The sequence below is a fragment of the Aquila chrysaetos genome, chromosome 7 (genome assembly GCF_900496995.4).
Source record: "Aquila chrysaetos chrysaetos chromosome 7, bAquChr1.4, whole genome shotgun sequence".
Taxonomy (NCBI): Eukaryota; Metazoa; Chordata; class Aves; order Accipitriformes; family Accipitridae; genus Aquila; species Aquila chrysaetos.
In genome coordinates, this window is record NC_044010.1 from 46,858,464 (window position 1) to 46,880,244 (window position 21,781).

General features: G+C 39.3%; 1 protein-coding gene across 8 annotated transcripts in view; it reads left to right on the forward strand.

Moving 5' to 3' along the window:
* SH3KBP1 (SH3 domain containing kinase binding protein 1) overlaps window positions 1-21,781 on the forward strand; it is a 225,589-nt gene that overhangs the window by 115,046 nt on the left and 88,762 nt on the right. For 6 of the 8 annotated variants that reach the window (XM_030020196.2, XM_030020198.2, XM_041124841.1 and 3 more), the window contains 3 exons: window positions 6,023-6,146; window positions 10,738-10,812; window positions 21,449-21,645. In XM_030020196.2, coding sequence (XP_029876056.1) covers window positions 6,023-6,146; window positions 10,738-10,812; window positions 21,449-21,645 — 396 coding nt within the window. Of the gene's footprint in view, window positions 1-6,022; window positions 6,147-6,611; window positions 6,730-10,737; window positions 10,813-21,448; window positions 21,646-21,781 lie in introns of those variants that run through there. The other 2 variants (XM_030020201.2, XM_041124843.1) reach the window with 2 other exon arrangements.

Here is a 21,781-nt window from a genome sequence, read left to right on the forward strand (position 1 = left end):
GAACAGGATAAACACTGAGGATTGAGCTGGACTTTCCTTACAGTAACTTATTTTGACAGCTGTAGAGTTGAAAGGGGAATATTTAATAGTGGCAAGGGGATGGTCTGTGCCACAAGTACAGAACTGTATAATACTGCAAGAAAAGAGCTGGGAATGAATGCTGGGGTTCCATGTCCCTCTGTTACTTTTCTGTGAAATGCTGTGTTTTTCCTGATCCTCTTCCAACACAAGGACTTCTATGGCTACTGCTTGTTTGGTTAGTTTATGTGGTAGGGTGCTTTTTTGTGGAAACAAGGGTGCTTATAGGATCATTGAAGTTCTGTGTGATTGCTTTCTTTGCCCTTCAGTTTCTTACTTAGAAGATGATGTTAAAAAAACCAAGAAAAATCCAAACCACAAAGAACAAATGAAAAAAATCCCAAAGCACATTTTGACATTGTAAATTAAAGAACTCTGAAGCTGAAAAGATCGCCTAATACAAGGTGCTTGTGCAGTTTTTAATTCTTCCCTTCTGCACCAGAGTTATCAAACAGCTTCCAGATGTGCTGTAGCAGAAGCCCAAGGGCTGGTTGATGTCTCATGGGTATGGCTCTCTCTGAATGCACTCCCAGAATAAGCCATCAAGTGGCACTGTAGGCACCATCTTCTGTTGAGGTCTTGTTTCCAAAATTTCTTTTCCCATTGGCAGTGAATATGATTTGTTTATTTTGCCTCTTGGGAATCTATGTTTTTAATTTCCTTTCAACATGCGATTGCTTTTGTCCTTCAAGCTCAAGATCTTCCATTAGAATTTATAAAATAAGGGAGTTTTTTCCTTTGCTTTCTGTGCTCTAGTTCCCTCTAAGCAAAAGAAAATTTGTTGACCTTGGGCTTCTCTCCTTCCTGTTGCTTGCCTCTGGCATTGCTTTTATTCCTGGGACTGTGCTTTAGTTTTAACAGCCCAGACAGACTCTGTTGTGATCCAGGGAGACTTTCTTCCATCTGAAACCTTTCCTGACTCAAAGCCTCCCTCATTTGCCCCAGCTGAGCTCTAAGTAGTCTGTCAGCCTAACAGGCAAAGCTGGAGGTTATAGAAAAGCTTGTGGAACAGGCAGATACACGAGGTTATTGGAAATACACTTTAGGTCAGTGATTCCGAAGAGCGGAACATTTTAATCATTTAACAACTTTAGCCTATTAATTATATAGCAAGGTGTAAGCAAGCAGCTGTGGCAGTCCTAGATACTCTGGCAAGCGACTGCTGGTAGTTGGCCTCAGCATTTCCTGCTCTTTTTGGGTATCCCATCCTGGAGTTACAGGGATGGGCACCCAGTTCCCTCGAGGGAAGGTGCTTCTAGGCTTGTAGCAGGAAGGTTTGTTGCACTGCAGGTCAGGCTGATGCTCCCTCTGACATTCCTTTCTTTAAGGGGAGGTGCTGCACATTGTATTGGCCATGAAGAGAAAACCTAAAGAACATAAAGAGTAACATTTCCTCGCTTTTGGAATATCTTAATCTTGTAGTCCTAGTGACCTACTAAAGGGATTTTGTTTTCTTTGGTTGCTTTACAGTTACAGAATAAAACTGTCTTTCTGGTCTGAAATAGAGCTATTATCTTTGCCTGAAGGCTTGGACTGCTGTCTTATTATTTTCTTTTTAATTTTTATTTTTTGTACGTGAACTACGGAAATACGCTGAGATCAAGAAATTTTTGTTGATTTTTAAGCAGCTTAATGTCCTAACTTCTGTATACCCTTTTGAGAACTTCTTGTTTGTGTGGCTGGATGTCTCACCCATAGAATTCTCTGTGTTGTTTTCCTGTCTGTCCACTTCCATGGTATCTATTTTGAGCACTTCATTATGATTTCTTATTTATATTATTATTTGTAAGTAAAATTAACTATTACAACGTCTTACTGTCTTTCTAGTCTGGGTTATTGTTGTGTGCTGGGATCTCACCATTTGATTAAACACTTTCTAACAAAGTAAAACATTTTAGTTTGAATTACTTTCATCTGTATTTGGTTTATAGTTTCCAAAAACCTCATTTACATCAAAAAGGGCTCTACTGATTGAGTAATTGTCCTGGTTTCGGCTGGGATAGAGTTAATTTTCTTTCTAGTAGCTGGTATAGTGTTACGTTTTGAATTTAGGATGAGAAGAATTTGATAACACACTGATGTTTTCAGTTGTTGCTAAGTAATGTTTAGACTAAGTCAAGGATTTTTCAGTTTCTCATGCCCAGCCAGCAAGAAGGCTGGAGGGGCACAAGAATTTGGGAGGGGACACAGCCAGGACAGCTGACCCAAACTGGCCAAAGGGGTATTCCATACCATGTGATGTCATGCCCAGTATATAAACTGGGGGGAGTTGGCCTAGGGAGGAATCACTGCTTGGGAACTGACTAGGCGTTGGTCAGCAAGTGGAGAGCAATTCCATTGTGGATCACTTGTTTTGTATATTCCAATTCTTTTATTATTATTATCGTCATTTTATTATTGTTATTATCATTATTAGTTTCTTCCTTTCTGTCCTACTAAACTGTTCTTATCTCAACCCATGAGTTTTACCTTTTTCCTTCCGATTCTCTCCCCCATCCCACTGGGTGGGGGGAAGTGAGTGAGCAGCTGCCTGGTGCTTAGTTGCTGGCTGGGATTAAACCATGACAGTAATTCAAATAAAAACAAAATACGAGTATTCTTTCTTCATTGAAAATGTAAAAAAAACCAAAGCCCAATGACACTGGAAGAACATTTGAATGTTGCATAATTATTATGTAGATTAAATTTCCTTTTAAATCCCAAAGGCAAGGCTTCTTAATGGGATGCATTTCTCTGAGGTGATGCACCATTCTCTGGTGATATTGTCGTTCATATCTCATTCAGTCACATCCAGGCATCGAACTGCATACAGCTGTTTGCTAGTGCATCTGTCGCTGCCCCACGCATGGCATTGACTGAGCTGCAGTTGGGTACGTGTGCTGTTACCTCCCTAAATATACGAAGTGGAGTAATGAAGTTCCTTCAGTCACTTTCCTGTATGTTGTTGCTCTTCAAATGCGGTGTGACAGCAGTACTGGCAGCCTAGGGGCTTGGCAAGATGAGGACGTGCCATGCCTCTCCGAAAGGCAGTGAACAGATATAACACACTGAAAACACGTCTTGAAAATACCTCTAGCTGTAGCCACCTAGATTTGGCAGATTGGAAAGATTTCTCTTCTAACTTAAAAACTTTGTTTTCAGGCTGAACTTACAATTGGTGTGTAGGATATTATGAATAGTAGAACTTCCTTTCTGGCATAGGGTCATGGACTACTGAATGAAATCCTCCTCTTTTTAGATTGTTTGGTTCAGCACATGAATGCTGGGCATAAATCAGGACCTAGATGTATAAATCCTCAAAACACTTTGTTATAATAGTATAGTAACAAATTCTATTGAGTGCTCATACTTTCAGAGGGATTACCTCCATGAATAATGGATTTTCATTTGTAAGGTTTTATTGGCTGGAAATTATTGCGACATTTCAAAACATTTGGTAGTGGATTGCCCCAGTTTGGGATAACTAAATCCTGGGGGTATTTAGTGTCTTCTTTATTGTATGGAGTAATCTCTAGCTGCTGTGTTTTGAGGCTTAAAGGTATGTACCATGTAGCTATAGTTTTTTTAAAAAATGAAAGCTTTGGGTGCTTTTGATGAAAATTTCCTAATAAATCTTTGGGAAACCCAGTTTGACCTGAACCTCTGATGGCTTGCTAACGTGATTCTGTATTTTCTTGCGGGAAAAAAAATCTGGGGTTTGCTTTAGATTTTTCTGACTTCGTAAAATTATTGAATATGACATGGTATTTTCAGATAATTCATTCTTGTATCAGCTGGAAAACTTAGAAGCTAATGAATGCTGTGAGTATATTCACATCCAATTTAGACTTACCTGTCAAAACATCTTTGTATATGTGTATTTCTCTGCACGTACATAGAGATCCATACATAAACACGCCACATAAAGAGTGCTAGTGTTAACTTGTAAGAAAACTGTGAAGTGTTTCCCTGGAAGAAGTAAGCAGGAGAAAATTATTTGAGGGAAAGATGGAACTGAGTGATATTGATCACCTTATTTCTGTTGAGTAGTCCTAGCATCTTGCAAAGCAGGGATCTTGGGAACTGTGTAATTCTCCTGTGATTAATCTTCTGATCAATCAGCTAATGCAGTTATAGTTTAATGTTTAGCTCTAATCAGTAGAGCCATCTGGGAATACTGCATTTATAAAAATTGAAATATTTTATAGCTCTTAAGAGTCTTCGCCATGTTGTTTATTTTCTATATAATGATATATATAGGTATTTAGAGATATAATTTGTAGAATCTACTAAGTGTTGTGTGTCATGCAGTTTCAGTTTTCCGTATGGTTTTTAATTTGTCTGGAGAGAAGAAAAGCAAATATTACCTTCCAGAGACTTTGATACTATAATGCAAAAAACCTGCACCCCACTGAAGGGATCGAGTGATTTGTATGTATTCTATCCTCTGAAGTAGCAGCAAGATATTAGCCATTATTCCCAGAGTTGTGCTTGACCTCACTGATACTACTGATGCATTTGGGGGGGCAGAGGAAAAAAGGTTTTGTCATGGGCAGGTACTGAGATTAAATGAAAGTAGCTGTGCTGGTCTGAACTGCTTTCAAATTAAAACAAAAAATCAACCCAGGAGGACAAGAAAAGTGCTAAAAAGGTTGAAGATGGAGAGAAAGCACAGGAAACACTCCTCAAGTAACAACAATATTCTTTATAGTAAAATAGTTCATGTAGCTAAGTTGAAAAAAATTCAACCATTCCTCTGTAGTTCGAGGAAATATATTGCCTGTATTATTAAGAGAGTTGTTTTCTAAGAACTTGAGATTTTCACAGATAAGTGATACGAAACAGACTTTTTTTCTATGATAATTAACTAGTACCATTTAAGCTGTGGGGTTGGTTTTTTAACAGTAGATGTGAACACCCCAAACCTGTAAAGTTAACTTTCTATTTTCAAAATTTTTGTAGGTGGGCAGGAAAGAGGTGGGTCAAATGTTGTTGGAGACTGATGTGTCACAGGCTGACACTGTCCTCCCCTGTCACTTTTTTTAGTGAGTGGACAGTGTCTGACAGATGAAAAATATTTATCTGTCAAGGGTGTGTTTAGCCGATGCATATGATAAGTCATTTCTTGCTGTCCCATTATAACCTAAAGGCGTCTGGTTTCTAAGGGCTGTCATTTCACTGCCTGACACTGCCGTTCAATCCTGAATGGGTTGTACAGGAGGGAGTTTGTCATTTTTAAGTGATATTTTCTCTTGGGATTGGGCTAGGAAGTGTCTCTCCTCCTTCCAACCATATCATTATTATGTTTTTCAGTAGCTCTTTGTAAATCTAGAGTCAAATATGCATTTAGTGCTGTTCTTTGTTCTCTGTAGATTTCTTACGTTAACACATTAATGATGTAGCAGCATTCTTAATTTTTAAAATAGAGAATTTCTGATTTTGATGGGGAAGGCAGGAATATTCACATGATTTATATTAAGATACCTAGTTGAGATTCTCTGAATAGCCCTTTGCAGGTATTTCTCTTTCGCCATTGATTACTTAGGGAATTTAAACTCTTACAATCTGCAAATCACATCTGTTAAGAAGATGGTCATGAATACGAGTACAGCGTGTGCTGAAAATTTAGTGATTGAACTGATATCCATAAAAATTGAAATGTAGAGACACTGTGTGCTCTCTGGTTGTTGTTTTATCCTTTTATTTAATGCTCATCCATGCTCCTGACTGCTGTCAGCACTGCTGACATTTGCAGATGGGTACATGCATCTTTCTTGGTTTTACTTTAAAAAAAAAAAAAGATGTTCTGGCTTGGAGCCTGTGCCATGTGCTCCTTATACCTGAAATTAATACAAACTGGTCAAAAGCATTACTGTCATTGTTACTGAAAATCATGTATATAATGTAACTCTGTAAAGTGTTGCTTATGTTAAAACCCCTTTTTTTTTATTTTGCCTTGGTGCAGGTGGAAGAGGGATGGTGGGAAGGTATACTCAATGGAAAGACTGGCATGTTTCCTTCCAACTTCATAAAGGAACTGTCTGATTCTGATGATGTTGGAATAGCACAGGAAGAGCAAGTAAAGCCAAGTAAGGAAAAAAATATTATTGATGTTCTATATGTATGTCTGTGTCTTTACCCCTAACAGATTGATAGGGTAGCACATTCTTATCTCTTGCTTGGAAGTGTTTTTGAATGCCATGTTCTTAATTTATGCTGTGAAAGGGTCAGATGATGATGATGATAAGTGTGTACTTGCAATGCTACCTGAGTTGTAATATTGGCAACGCTCCCTGAGCTGTGTTAAGACTTGCCAAGCTGCAACAGACCAAGAACAGAGAAGGCAATGATGGTTATTGGATTTGTATTTCAAGATTAATTACAAGGCTTTTTTTGTCTTTAGATGTGGAAACTGAACAAAGTAACCAAACATCTACAAAGTGGCTGTGCTTATTTAAACGAGGGATTAAAGTGCCATGCCTTCTATAATGACTCCAGTAGATTTAAGGATTCATAATTATTGGTGTGGGACATGCGGCACTTTTTCCCTCCAGGTGCTGAGCATGTTACTATCACCTCCGTCACCCACTGCCCCAGCAGCCAAAGGGAAAAAGGCCAGAACTGGGACATGGACTTTGTTCTCTCACTTACAGTGGGCCAGTACTGCTGCAGGTGAAAAGCATGTTTGGTAACTAAGTTTGCAATAGTATAAGCATGGTAGTGGGTTGTCCTATTTATAACTTCCCTTGGAGAATAACCTGAACCAAAAGTATGCTGTTATATGAAATGGACGCTTGTTGGTCTTAATGTTTTTTTTCAGTTCTTCAAAGAGATGTTCTTTTTATTTCCTAATTCAGTGGTCAATTCTGAATCTTTAGTGAGAAGGAAAAAAGTCAATTGTATTTACATATTTCAGGCTAATTCCACAATACCTGCCAAGGTCTTCCTATTTTCAGCACTGCAGATATTCATTGCTATGTAGTGTTCTTCTGAGATCTCTGAACAAGCAAAAGTGAAAGGAATCCCAAAATCTTTGTAAGCATATGTCAGCTGAAATTTACCAAAGCCTTTATAGTTCACTCTGTCAGTAAGAGGTGGAAAGTTATAATACTTTCTCTTTTTTCTTTTTTTTCTCTCATTTTTCCATTTAAGGCAAATTTATCATCTTTATTCCATCCCATAGAAATAAGATCCTAAAAACCCTGACTTTTGCAATGATGAAAACTTTTCGTATTGTTTTTGTAATGGAGTACCTATTCATGTGTAGTGGCACTGGTGACCTAGTCTTGTGGTCAGTGCTGCTAAATATATTTACAGGTAACGTTCCTTCAGACTGGAATGAAAATATTTTTAAGGAAGTTAACAATTTTAGTGTAATGGAAAGGGAAAAAGGGCATTAAGTGAAGTTGCACATTCCAATGAGTTTGCAAACTGCTTTCTATAACCTGTATATGCTATCGTGAATTTTGTTCATTATAAACACAGTGAGTCTTGGAAGAACTAATTGTGTAGATGTAGTTTCAGCTCTGGATTCTGTAGTGTTTGGTACTCTATAAATGAACAAGGTAAGTGACACTGTTTAGGATGGAATACCCCAATTTTATCTGTATGAATGTATGAATATTCCTTCCCCAGGTAATTTGGTAATGTTTACTTTATAATAAGCATCCTAAAAATGTCTTTTAACAAAAACATATATTGGGGTGTGTAAAAGCAGCCACAAAGCATTAGCTTGTTTTGTCACCATCCATAATGGTACGTGCTTAGTTCAAATTCAGTTTTGTGTGCTGGTTCTGACTGTCAGTGGAAACTAAAACCTGTGATACTTGTATTGAGAAGATATCGGTAACACAGATAGCATTTTTGTCTCTTTAACTAAAATGAAGATAACCACAGTTGAGAGATGGGTTTTCTTCTTTCTTGTATGTAATTTAACTCTTTGGAGGTGCTTTGTGGCTAGCTAAGATGATGTGTTATTAGGAGCTATTTTCTAAATGGCAAAATATCTATAAAACAGAAGAACACTGTAAACCTCCTCAGAGAGAAACAGGGACTCAAGGAATGTTGAGATACTTATTGGGGTTTTAATGCTTTTTTATTTCTTTTTCTTCAAGTAAAACCATCCATTTAATAATTGCATTCCCCTAGCAGAATTATGGGAAATATGCATCAACTCAGTTCTTTCTATATGGTATATGTAATTGTTTCAGGTGTTGCTCTCTAACACATGGTGCTTTATGAGGCTCTCTTCAGGTACACTGACTATCTGGATTTGAAAATCTCCATAATGAGATAGCAAAAATTTCAGCAAGTTTATACAACTGACTAGGAATGATAATCTCATTCCAAGTATCCGTGCTTAGCGTTAAAACATCGCAAAATAAAAACTGAACAAGTAAACCCTGGAAGATTTGGGCATCAGGCTAGCACTACTGTTGAAATGCTCTGGGTAACCTCTGGAAAGGGTGTACGTTCATGCCTCTAGATCAACTCCTTCCTCCGTGGATGACAAGACATGACAGCACTTCAAATCTGCAGTAACTCCTTTTTGTTTCTCTGGAAACATTGTTTGAATATGTCTGTATCACAGGACTTTGCAAGGCAGAAACCTTGAATATGAATTCTAGATTATGAAGTTAGCACTCAGGAGCGAGGGGCTGTACCTGAACTAGAACCTTGGGCGGTCACTGAGGTTCTACACAGCTTCTCGAGGGGCCTAGGAAGCGTCGGGGTATGGCTCTGCAATCTTGAGCAGCAACCTTGAACGCTTCAGCCCAGCTTGTAAAATGGATAAGGTAATACTTGGCAGGTTTACTGTGAGACTTGGGAAAGTGGCATGGGATCTTTGGAGAAGGAGCACTGTGCAAAACAAGTATTTTTTAGTTAAAAGTTAAATTCAATGCTTTGGTTAAACTTAGTTAAACTTGATCTTTTCATCACATTTTACTGATGCTCTCTAAAGAGAACCTTTTTGGAAGGGCAAATGTAATTTTTGGCGAACTTAAAAGTGGAAGAAATACAGAAGAGAAAAAATTATATAACTTGGCTTTTTAGGAATAAGGTTAATAAAAATGCGTATTTCTCTGTCCTTCTGCTATGACCTACACAGGCCCAGTGGGGAGAAAGGTGTCGTCTGATTTTATTGGTTTTGTTGTGTCCATGTAAATTTTATGGCAGATCAGAGTAAACGGCCAGAAGGAATTATCTTGGTTTCTTTTCACGCTCTGCCATAGAGTAACCTCAGAAGTTTCTTCAGAACAAAAAGCCCCTTTTTTGAAAATGTCGAGGGCTAGTTTTGGAAGTGCTTAAATGTTTCTGAATATTGACAGTGGGACTTAACTTGCCCCTTAACTTGAAAGGGTTGGGAACCTGTGCTTCCCCTCAGATGGTGGGTGCTCAGCAAATTGGAAAGTGAGACTGTTGCAAGATCAAAAGGTTGGGGGTTTAGGAGTTTGTTTGTTTGTTTGTTTTTAAAGTATTTCTCTTTTGTTATTAATTAAACTGCAAGAACAAACAAACAGCTTTTTATAATACATAAATGAGTATAGCTTTTTATTTTCTGAAACAGAATGATATGCAGGGAAAAAAAAAATACACATTTTTGGTACCAAAATGGGTGTGATGCTCTTTTGGGACAATTCACATGTACTGGTTATTTTGCTATAAGATTTTAGTGAAGACATTAATTTTTATGGTGGTATACCTGGGTGAGATTGGCAACAAGGTGACATTGATATGTTCTTGGGCTTGCCTGGATACCTCAGGTTTAAAAAAAAACCAACGCATAAAGCAGCTCAGCTGCTCATGCCTTTACCTTCACTTGAATTTCATATCATAAATGTCAGAGCATGAGTTACCTTGCTATCAAAGAAAAAAACCCAGTAAATTAATGAGTTTGATAATAAAAATGTTATCTTAAAGATCAAAGATGGAAGTGGAATTTGTTTAGGGTTTTTTGTGGGTTTGTTGTTTTCTTTTTTAATTTTAGTATTTTGTTTATGTTAATATGTGCCAAGTCAAACACCTGGTTAAGCAATTGGCTGAAAAAGTGATTTATTCAGGTTTTAGTGTCCTATCCCTTCAACTAAGCATTGTTTAAGACCAGTTCCCATGTCCAAAACATTTCTAATAGTCATCTTGGAAAGATGCAGTATTTCTGATGCTCACAGGATCCTGGTATATTAAAGAAATGTGAGTATTTCATTGCCCTGTTTGGATGTCAGCTGTGCTTATTCGAGTGCACTACATCTGCATCAGGAATGTTGAGCCACTGTGAGTACATCATTGCAGTAATAATTTTTTTCAGGCTTCCCCTGCACTCCGTGAGGAGGCTGAATAAGGCAGACAAATAATTTCATTTGCAAGTGTCACAACTTGATGGACAACAGACAAAACCTAAGAAAAATGCATTCTGTTGGACATTGTAAAGAACAGCTTTAGCAAAATCATGAGATTCTTTTATCTGACATACATGCAGTAAGAATATTTTAACTTCATGTACAATCAGATACTTTTGTTAATATTCTCGTTGTTTTGCTAATGAGGCTTTAAAAATGTTAGTGACTGAAAATACAGATTAAAACCTCTTCCTTTCCCTTCTTTTTACCATCATTCGATCTCTTCACCCCCACCCTGCCCCTTCTCTTTTTTTTCGTCTTTCCTTCTCTTGCCTGCTGTCAGGAAAATCTGCCTTTGAAGGGACAATTCTGTACAGAGTGGCACCGGCAAAGATTGACAGCTACAGACGCTATAACAGTGAGTGTGTTTCAAAATCAACAAGCAATAGCTTTAGTCCTCTGTACTTGTTTGATTTATCTACACTTGTAAAATGTGCCACTGCTACTCACTTACGGCTACTCTACATGCATATATCTGTCTGTAAGCTAAAGTCAGTTTGCTGCTGATGAACTTGCCTAGTGTTAATGCAATGAGAATGCACTCGTTCCTTCTGTGCATGTGTATGTTATATGTCCATATAATGTATGTGTGCAAGTCCACAATAAATTGTGAATTACATCGGAGGTTTGGGTCTCAGCTATGGATTGAAATGAAGACCATTTAGTCCCATCGTTTTTGCCACCTGAAACATGAGGACTGTTGATAATAACCACAAACCTTTGAATTAAAAGTCCTTCTGCTTTAAAAAGAAAGTTCCCATTGTGATTGCTGAATTCATAAAATATGCTTTGCTTTTCCTAAAGAACATTGTGGGTTTTGGTTTGTTTGGGGTTTTGTTGTTTGGTTGGGTTTTTTTTAATTTACTGCATGCTCTTCATTTGGCATTCTCTCTTTGACAGCTATTACTCACAGCATTTTGGCTGATAAGTTTTTTCTGCCAAGGAGGGTAAAAGAGACAACGCTACTTCATTTCATGTCCAGGTTTTTGCCTTCTGCGTTTTGGAAGCAGGGAACATGCTGCTTTTCATATGCTTTTACTACCCTGCTAATACAGAAGAAGAGGGGTTGGTTACATCAGATACAAGAGAGAGGAAGCAAGGAAGACAGAAATCTGTCCTTCCACCTGCTTCCTCATCAAGAAATGCAGCAGAAAGAGATCCTACTGAGTCACATTCAGTGTGACTAAGTACAAAGTGTTCAGTCCTGTCCTCCGGCGAACAGGATTTTGTGCTAACTTTGGCATCTGCTTTTGTCCCAGACAGCTTTCTCTTGAGAAGATCCAAGCTGTGCTGCCCTTTTTCGTCCTTCTGGGTGGGGGTGTTTGCTCTCCTACCTCTGAGGATTTCTGTTTTATGCATGTTCACAGCAAAGGCTGAAGCAGTCGAAGTGGTAGTCTTCTATTCTGATAACTTGCACTTACACCTTCGTTTTTAAACAAAAACTGATCTTTTTTTGAACAAAAATCTTTGTGAATGTGTGCCGCTCTGAGTATTTCCTCATGGAGAATTATCTCCCTCTCTACCAGAATTCATCTCTTTTCTGCACCTCTTCTCAAGCTTCCAACCAAGCTCTTGCTCTGGCTGGAGCAGACCATGTGGCTGGTGGTTTTCACATTTTTCTGCTGCTTCTCACCTTAGAGTCTTCATGACTGCTTATGCATCACTGAAATTGCATGCTTCTTGCAGAGTTCTTAGACCATTGTGTCCTCAAGTCCACCTATCTGATGAGTATAATAAGGAATTATGAACTAAATCTCCAGTATGCTTGACTTCTGATTTTAAGATCTAGCTTCAAATCAGATGCAAAGTCTGCCTTTGGAGCCTTTAATTTCACAACATTAGTCTTTCCGGGCAGTGTTGCCCAAACATTACCTTTCAAAGTTTTCCAGAAACCTGCTCTCCATGCCCAGCCAATTTTTAATTAAGAGTCCAACAGCCCTTCCCCTTTTCTCGAGTCATTTAGGGTCAGCCTAAGTGAAGTCAGGAAGAATTCAGTCACCTTTCCAGTTGTGCTAGAGCTCTGCATTTAGTTCTCCGTGTCAATAATACTGGCCCATGGTTGTGCCATGTCACAGAAAATAAATTTCATTGAAGTGATTTCACAGAGTGCGGGACTGGATGGGTTTCTACAGGTATGCTTGATAATCAGCTGCAAGAAGACAGCTGAACCCACAGTAGATTGTCTCATGTTGCTCTGGGCAAACACCCATCTAACCTTTGTTTTTAAAGCTGACAAAAGATGTCTTGTTTAATACTTACCTCCCTTGGCATTTGGCTGACACTTAGGTATTTTTTCATGTTGCAGAGGTATTTTGTTTTCTCTTTAAAACTGCATCTCAGAAGACCAGATGTCCAGCTACGTTTGTGGACAATTAGTTGCTTACTGGGTTGGAACTGGGACTGAAGTGGGTGGTACGCAAAATCAAGTCATCTGGGAAGGTTTAAGCAAAATGAGGGCTGGCATTGTTGATACTATCAGCAATGTTATCTCCTAAACTAACATACAAAAAGGAGGGTTTCTCAGTCTTCCTGCTACATCTGTCGGCGTTGGCAGGTCGCTTCCTGCGTACTCCTGTTCCTCCTGAGCAGACCCACTGAAGGTGTGCCCAGCTCCTTCCAGTTCATGTCTGACCTGTTGTCCTTATTTTTAGACAAATACCCATGTGCTTATGTCTCCAATGAAAATCATTTGGAGGCATTCCACAGAACTGTTTTCGTTTAGGGATGTCTGTTTAAAACAACCCACAGCTGTTCTATTTTCAGCTTTCTGATTTCTCCATCAGTTAAGCTCGAGACCATTCATACCTTTAGATTGGTTACGCCCAAAGGGTGCTTGGGGTTTACCTGTATCACACTGCATGAAGCGTTGCTCAACTTGTAAAAGCCCTAAGCTTGCTTCAATTTACAAACATATGCTTAGTGCTAAATCCTTTTATTTTGAAAGCCATTTTGCAACTGCTGTGTTTAAAAGAAATTTCCTTACTTAACCAAGGCCTGTAATAGCTAAATGCTGTTGAATTAGTGTGTAGCAGCTTCTAGAGATACCGTCCACTGAAACATGCAAGATTGTCTCCTGCATAAACGCTGGGCCTTGCCTCCATATGCTGACATGGCTTTTTTGGTCATTTAGGTATGCTAGGCTCTGCTCAGTGATAATTCCAACTCCTTTGGCATTCTGCTCATCAACCTGCTGTCAGAAAATCTTTGCAACTGCATATGCTGTGTGAAGAGAGACACACAGCAATAAAAAAATTACTTACTTGTCGTTTTGTTGATCACAGCCCTCTTTTCTTTCATCCTGCAACTTCCCTGCACCTCCACGAAAAACGCCTCTTGGATTTCTAATTTTTTTTATTTTTACTGGTTTAATTTCTCTTTCTTCGTTCACTTTCTTTTTCTTCGAAGATGCTATAACTGAGGAACAGGGCAGATACAATGCTTGATTTGACAAATATTTGCCTCTCTTTCCTTATATATGGATCCACAATGCTGTCAGTAATAGATATTAGATTTAATGGAAGAAGATGAGACAGGATCGTTGAAACAGAAATATTCGTGAGTAACTTTAATTGTGTTTTCTATTGCTTGACCACTTTTTTTTTTTTTTTTTTTTTTTACCCTCCCCCTAATCCTTGAGGAACTATGGCTGGTCAGAGTTCCAAGAAATCAATATGGTTGATGTATTTATGATGTTATTAACCCCATTTAAGGGTGTCTGAATGTGAGTGAAGTTGAATGAGAAACCCAAATGTGGATTTTAGCAGTTCTGAAGAGAGGACAGTTAAAATTTTTTATTTCACCTCAACTTCTTATAACTTGCTTACAGAGAAGAACATTTATTAAATATACAGCTGCTACAATGAAAAATAACATCTGAGAAAGAACAATGCTAAAATTGGGTGAGGGAAATTTTTATGATGAAAAATAGCATCCTGTTTTCTGGAGAATTAATGTACAGATGGCAAGGGATTGGGGTGGTGGGTGGAAGAATTATGTTGACTGGGGTGAAACTTGTTAAATCCTTCTGTTGATTTGGACTCCCCACTACCAAGCGGTTTTCCATGAGTCTCACAAAAGACCAGTGTTTGGTGAGTGGCAGGTAAAGAATCCTTTTGGCTGTGGTTGCTTACCCGTCCTTTCACATGTAATAATGTGTTCCTGTACTTGGTGAGAACAAGGGTGGTGAAAAAAAAGTTCCAAAATGAAGACGGCGATGGTACAGTTATAGAGCTCCTGAATGAACGATTGTTTCTATTCGCTCTTACAGTACTCGGGGAAATGGCTGGGCATGAGGTGAAGCCACCAACTTCGGTATTGATGGCTCTGTGTTCATGCTGCAGAGGATGCTTGCGCTGCGTTGCCCTCAATGCATGCTGCTACGTGGTGCTGGACACCGCTCCCCTTTTCCCTGCATGATTTCTTGTGCAAGTGTAAAAATCTTGGGGCTGTTTCTTACGTGGCAAGAACTGTTGTGCTAAGGAAAACGAACATGCTGAAAGGAAATGACAAAATGTTTAGATTACATGGTTACGTTTCTTCAAGGAATATAACTGAGAATAGCAAATAATGACTAATATGGAGACAGTCTGCCTCAGCCATTTGTACATGTATAACCACTCTTGGTAAAGAAGCATAAATTTGTTTTTTGAAAGTGTGACTGTATTAACCTTTAAACTGTGAAGAATCAACATGGCTTTGTTCTACGGTAATATTTAAAATCCAACTTCCTTTTCTGGTTTTGATTTTTTGATGACACTGTGGAATGTTGTTGGGGATGGCGTCAACAAAATACAGGACTTTGATAGAAAGCAAGCTCAAGATAAATACCTCATAGGCTGTGGGTATTTGTTCTGTCTTCGCCAGTACGTGAGGAAAAGGAAGAAGGGCAGTTCCTGTCTCATCTACTGCAATTGCCATGTATAACTTCACCTTCTTTGTCATTCAGATTGGTCACTCGGGTGTTCCATGCTGTCGTTCTCTAAATGGAAGGAAAGGACATATTTCCCCTTGCTTTCCTGCCCTTCCATAAAAGGCATAAATCCCAATAAGCTCCATTTACACAGTTCTTTGTTCTGTTAAACACAGTTGACGGTGTTTCTCTCTGCTGCCAGACCAAATCAGGAGATCCTTTGCATCGTCTCAGGTGTGTGCCTCTGAACAGCTGACCTTTACTTTGCTTAACAGAGCGCTTAGCCTGAGAAGCGCTTAGAGGGCCAGAGCATCATTGGCTTATACATCGTCAGAGTGGTCCGTCTTTTGCCCAGTGCCATAAATTGTCTGAGGAGAGAACAATCCAGAATAAAGAACAAAAATTAAATTGCTAAATAACAGCTCAAAATAGAAAGCTCTGTAAAGCTCACAATGTATTCCCCTTTTTTCCTGCCATTTTAAGCTATTTAGAAACAATTCGTTTCCTGCTTTGAATGGAGTTAATTTTATCGCAGCTGTTTATTTTTGTTTTAACAGCTTTAGTTTACACAGCCCTTTATCATCCCTAAATATCTTTCTGCTTTAGAATCTTGGTTTGATGCCAGCGCAGCTCTGGGGCCGTTGGTGAATTAAGTCCCATGTTGTGGTCTCTTTTTAATCCCTATTTGAGCTAATCTGTTTTGGTACATTTCAGAATGTTGCTCTCAAAAGACCTGTAACTGGCATAGCAGGAGTGTGGTGTGTTTGAAATGTCTTGAGAAAACTAATCTCTCTTACGTACCCATAGAGAAAAAAAAGCGTGTGAAGTGCGAAATTCCTCCAGACAGTGTTGTGAGAATTTAATCTTCATGAATACTAAATTATCTTGCATTTGTAAGGAGCACGAAGCAACAGAGAATCTTATAGCTCTGAGTGTTTTTAAATAGCTGTATGTCAGTAGTCCCATATCTTGTCCCAGCCAAAAGTTGGGAATGGTTGGCTCCTGGGAATTTTACCTTCTTGCTGCTGATGCTGCTCATGTTCAGACTTTATGGAGCTTACTATAAAAGCACACCCAACACTCAGATTTGAGCTCTACCTTGTGGCGATGATGATTCAGCAACAATAAATCTAGGTAAAAGAATAAAGTGTCTGTGCTTATAGAGCCAGAAATGGGAAGTGACACCCCAAAAGACTTATCTCCTCCTTGAGAAATTTGAGAGATCTGAAAAATGTTCCTACTATTAGGACTGGTGTGGTAGTAGGCACGTTAGTGAGCACCTTGTTGATGTTACATTCTTGGCTTGTCAGCCCTCCAAGTGCTGACAGAGAGCTGACAGATTCTAGAAAAGTTGCTGATAAAAAGTTAAAAAAAAAAAAAATAGCGAGAGGTCTGACTGCTGTAGCTTTTATCCTATCCTGGCAACATTTGAAGTATTCAGTAACTAGACATAAAGAAGAGCAAGATGTGCTCGGTGTTTCAGAGGACAGCAGTGTGCTGAGCTGCTGGCCTTACCTCCGTGCTCAAGTGCATAGCTCTAGCACAGCTGTTTCAGACTGCGTGGGTGTATTGGTCAGCAGCAGCAGGTGACCGTGCCAACTGAAATGCTCTCCAGTTTTTAATGCCCATTTAGCAACCTGACCTCCCTGCTAGCTGTAGCTCTTCTTGAAGAAAATGTCATGTTTAAAATTCATAATCTGACAGTCTAGGTCACTCAGGTTCCTGCTTAGTTCCCAGCTGTATCCATGGGCTACATCTGTTTTTTGGGGAAACGATCCACGCAGCTCTGTTCTCCTACTAAGCTGTTTGCAGTAGTGGCAAAAAAGGCCATGAAAAGCTGAAGGGAAAAAAACAAAAGCCAGGTATTTGGAAGGGGGATGTTTTTCTGTTTTAAGAGGAGAGATCACCTCAGCCGTCAGCCATCCCTTCTTTGTGTAGGCAGGGCTAGGGAGGCCAGTGCAGCTGCACTTGGCGGGATTGCTCCAAGAGAATTGCTGACATAGATATGCTGAGAGAGAGAGAGAGAGAGAGAGATGAGGGAACAACCCAATGAAAAAATAAAGGAGAGCAGAGAATTTGTCAGGCAAGGGTAGACATAGTGTTGCAAATCCTTGCTTACAGGTTCTTTATCTGTACAAAGCACAGGTGTGTATCTCATGTGCCTTGGGAGGAAGGTAAGAGAGAGTGTCCTTAGCACGTCTTTAAGAATAAGAGCATGTTAGATTATTTTCTGCAGGACTGCCTTGTACTTGAGCACTGCATTATTGTTTCCTAATGTTACTGCAGATCTTAATTTTATCTAATTTGTTCTCAGTTTCTGCTGCATATAGTCTTCCTCTTCTGTCACCTTTGCCTCTTGCCCTCAGCCATGAAGTGATAAGAACAAGAGCAGACTAGTTCTTGGAAAAGCCAGGGCTTTTATTCTTGCTTATTTATTTATTTAAGTCCAGAGGGCTCCTCAGTTTGTGTCGTTTGTGTCAATATTGTCATTTTCCAGTTGATCGGGAAGAATTCTTTTAACTTTGAAGGAGCTTTGTAAGGCTGGCCTCTGTATCCAGCCACTCAAATGCAGTTCAGTTTGGACAGGCATCACTTCAGTCCATTCTGTCCTCATTTAAAAAAAAAAAAAAATTAAAAAAAAATGCCGCTATGTCCTATGTTGCTTTCGTTACGAGGACTGTATAACTGAGACAAAGCTCTGTGGCAGCATAGAGAATGAAATGACTCTTGGATTATCATCAAGCACAGATGGGGGATGCTAGGGAAATCTGTTGTAAGCCTGAGGTGAGGTTTCTGACACAAGGTGTAATGTCCCGTCATAGAAGAATGGTCATAAAAGATGAAGAACATAATGAAAAACAAGTGATGACCCAGAAACAAAAGCCTAATTCTTACTGGAGCCCCTTGAGGTTTCTGATATCTCTTTCATGCAGGCTTCAAAGATCTGGAAGTCCATGTGAGACCTGTTGAGTAATTCCTATAATTACTTCCATATTTTACTTCCATCCACTGCCCAAGGTCCAGGTCCTCTTCTCCCACAATTAGTGATGTAGAAAACCTATTTTAATTATTTATTTTAAAGTTAGCTTTTTTGTTCATTTCAGGGAGTGGCTAAGAGCAGTCATGGTTTCTATCAGTTAAGATCCAGTTACTTGTGGAGGGACATCTCTGCACTGCTCCTTCCCTCCATCACAGAGCAGTTCGAGGAGATTTTGGCAAGGATGAAAGAAGGAACCTTTGCCAGAGGGTAATTTTGCCATCCCGTATCAAGAAGATCTTTTGTTCAGCAAAGAGGCGATGATCACTGTGATTTGTTCGAGTCTTTTGAGTTGTGGAAGTTTTATACTCAGAAATATTATTTGTAACTCAGTATAGTTGATTGGTGGCCATTCTCTTTGCATTTAGAAGTAGTAAATAAAGTTGGTTCTAGCCTCTGTCTCAGCCAGGGCCCTGGTGACTGATACTTTGCAAAGCTGGGGTGGGTCCAGCTAGTAGAACTTACAGCTTCTTCTGTTACTGCCCGAGTCACAACAAGGTGTAGTAATAAGAAAGAGGCAGTGACTTTGCTGTGTTGCCTGAGGAGATTTATACCCCTCTGGCTTAATTAATTTACCCTTGCATCTCTTGAGTGCCTCTGCATCGTGGAATGGCTGTGCTATGGATAACCGCTCCCCTCCCTCCAACCACAGCCTGGAGCAGGATGGCAGCGAATGCTTTCATGAGCTCTGGAAGAGAAGGAATGCACAGAATTTACCTTACTGATGGCAGCAATACTACCGTTCTAACTACCATAATGAACGAGTGAAACCAGATTCGAAGTTTTCTGCCAGGCCCTTATTGGGAAACTGAAAACGTCCAAGTAGAGATCAAGACCCCTGCATATTTAAGAAAAGAACTGTAATATTATTATTTAGTTTTCTTTTAAATTCCAATCCTGCACAGCTTATGGAAAAAAAAACTTGTTCAGCGCTACCTAAATTGAACACTCGAAGAAACAGAAACATTACTTATGTTCAACAGGCAGATGCAGCAGGCTCTGAGGAGGCCAGAGGGCTTAAGCGTTTTCCTTAGTCTTTAGTCTTTTTGTTTGTTTCCAGTTGGGAACTTTCTCTAATTCTGCATTTATACTCCTTTCGTGTTTCGGATACAGAAGATCTCAGAGCAGCATATGATGACTTTTCTGCTTAACAGTTTTGGTAAAAATCCTGGCTTGACACATAATTCCTGATTTCATTTCCTAGCAGCACCCTGGTGTTGAAACCAATTTAACAGATGAGCCCCTCGCGTCCTGGGTCACCAAGTTGTGCCTGTAGGCCTCGGGACTTGCACTGTTTCTGTGGTTCACCCGAGAAGCTTAAAGTAGCCCTTGAAGAAGATGCTGTGTTCTACTGGGTAGTCATGTAGCTCAACAGCGAATTGCCAGGAAGACAAGAAGTCCCCCCCAAAACAAGTTGCTGCTCGCCAGCATGGCAGAAAGTTGTTGGACGGAGGCTGTTTGTTGAAACCAAAGGCATCACTTGAATCGGGGAGGCAAAAGCAAAGGATTCAACTGTTAATATTAAAATTTTTACTCATAAAGATTTTAATTGACTTCAAAATATTTTTTATTTAGGTAATTCCTCTATTTGGTTTTGAAGAGTTGTTCTAGTGTAGGTAGGCTGGAAATGATACTCAGATGCTTTCAGCTCAGGAACACTGCTTCATTCTGTTTCTGTTGCTTAGACACATCAGAGAATTGTAGAAACTGTAGATTTTATAAAACTTCCCATGTGTTCCACAACCTGCAGCTCTTTTATAGGGATCCAGTAGACTTTGCCCAATCTTAGTGCCATTTCTTTCCTTTGGCAGAAATACAGATAATTTGGGGGTAACATTACTTGCTTACCAAAGGGAGGAGGGAAAGAGATTTGTATATAATCTCTACTTGATTTTAGGTGTCTAGATTTTAAAGAAGAATCTTTCTTCTGTACAGGTAGCCTCTTACGATGAAAATCCATTGCAATCATTTTGTGGACCTTGATATAAAAATAATTAAGAAGATAAGCTTACTTGAAATTTTTCTTTCTTTGACTTGTAAGATCCACATCTGTGGCACCATGAATGCTTGTGAGAGCAATGTGAGGATCTGAGTTTGTTATTATTAGGTAGAATGAGTGCTGTAGTAGCAGCAATTGCTGTGGTTTTCCTGGAAACATAGTGAAGTCAATGTGTACTGTAGGAAGGAAGATTTAAATGATCCAGGGGACTGTTTCAACTGGAGGAAACTTCAGTGGGTCACTTTTGCTGCCAGTGACTGTTTGGCCTGATTCTGCACCGTTCTGAAAAGTGGCTGAAGCATCGCCATATTGCATCTGTGGCCTCTGCTATTCAAACAGCAGATATTTTCAGATAAGTGCAGATAAATTTTCCTAATCACTGAGAGAAGTAATGCAAATCAGAACGTCAGTTTTGATTTATTATATTCCTAGAGGATAGTGTGCATGGGTGCTTTTCTTATGAGGCTGTCTATGCTGCAGAGAGATTTAATTTTCAGCAGGGAACATATTATGCAGCTTATTTGATTGCAAATTTGTTTGAACAGCTTTCAGCTTTGTATTTCCCGGTTAGGTAATGTAGCTTTAGATACTAATTGCATAATTGGCTTGATATGAGTCATACAGATTTAAGGTACAGCTCGCCTGGTCTGACTGCTTGTTAGCTTTAAGTGGCTTTATACAATAGCTGCCCTACAACTGAATTTAACTCTTTCATTTATTGATTCTCTTCCAAACAATTTTTGTCTGAGGAAGAAGGATTTTCTTGGTACTCAAGGAATGGCCGTCTTCATTCATGAAGTTTTGATGCTGGAGTATGCATGTTTTGTGCATTGGTGTAAGTTCTAACTGGTACACCAATGTGATGAAATAAAGTGATTTTTGAAACTCAAAAATGAGTGCATGGCACAGAGAGCATCTTCTCTACCTGTTTCTTGTGGTTTAGTTTTCCTTTAGAGGATGGTGGTAGGGATCATTTTCCAGTCACAATCTGTTTTGAAAATAGTGAGCTTCAGACCTAAGATTCCTTCTTTCATCCTTCCATTTCACAGGCCTAAAAGATGCTACAGGCTCTGAGAGTGATGGTGGTGACTCTTGCAGCACAAAATCGGAAGGCGCCAACGGAGGCACGACAATCCAACCCAAAAAGGTCAAGGGTGTTGGCTTTGGAGATATCTTCAAAGACAAACCTATAAAGCTACGACCAAGGTCAATAGAAGTTGAAAACGACTTTCTCCCAGTAGATAAGGTACGTGTCATTTCTTAGTTCTCTCTTGGTGTTGGTTTAAAGAAGTTTTCATCCTAAAGTTCTAAATTCTGTCACTGGCCAAAACTTGAAGCTTTATGGTTATTATTTCCTACTCTTTCTGTGGACAAGGTTCTGC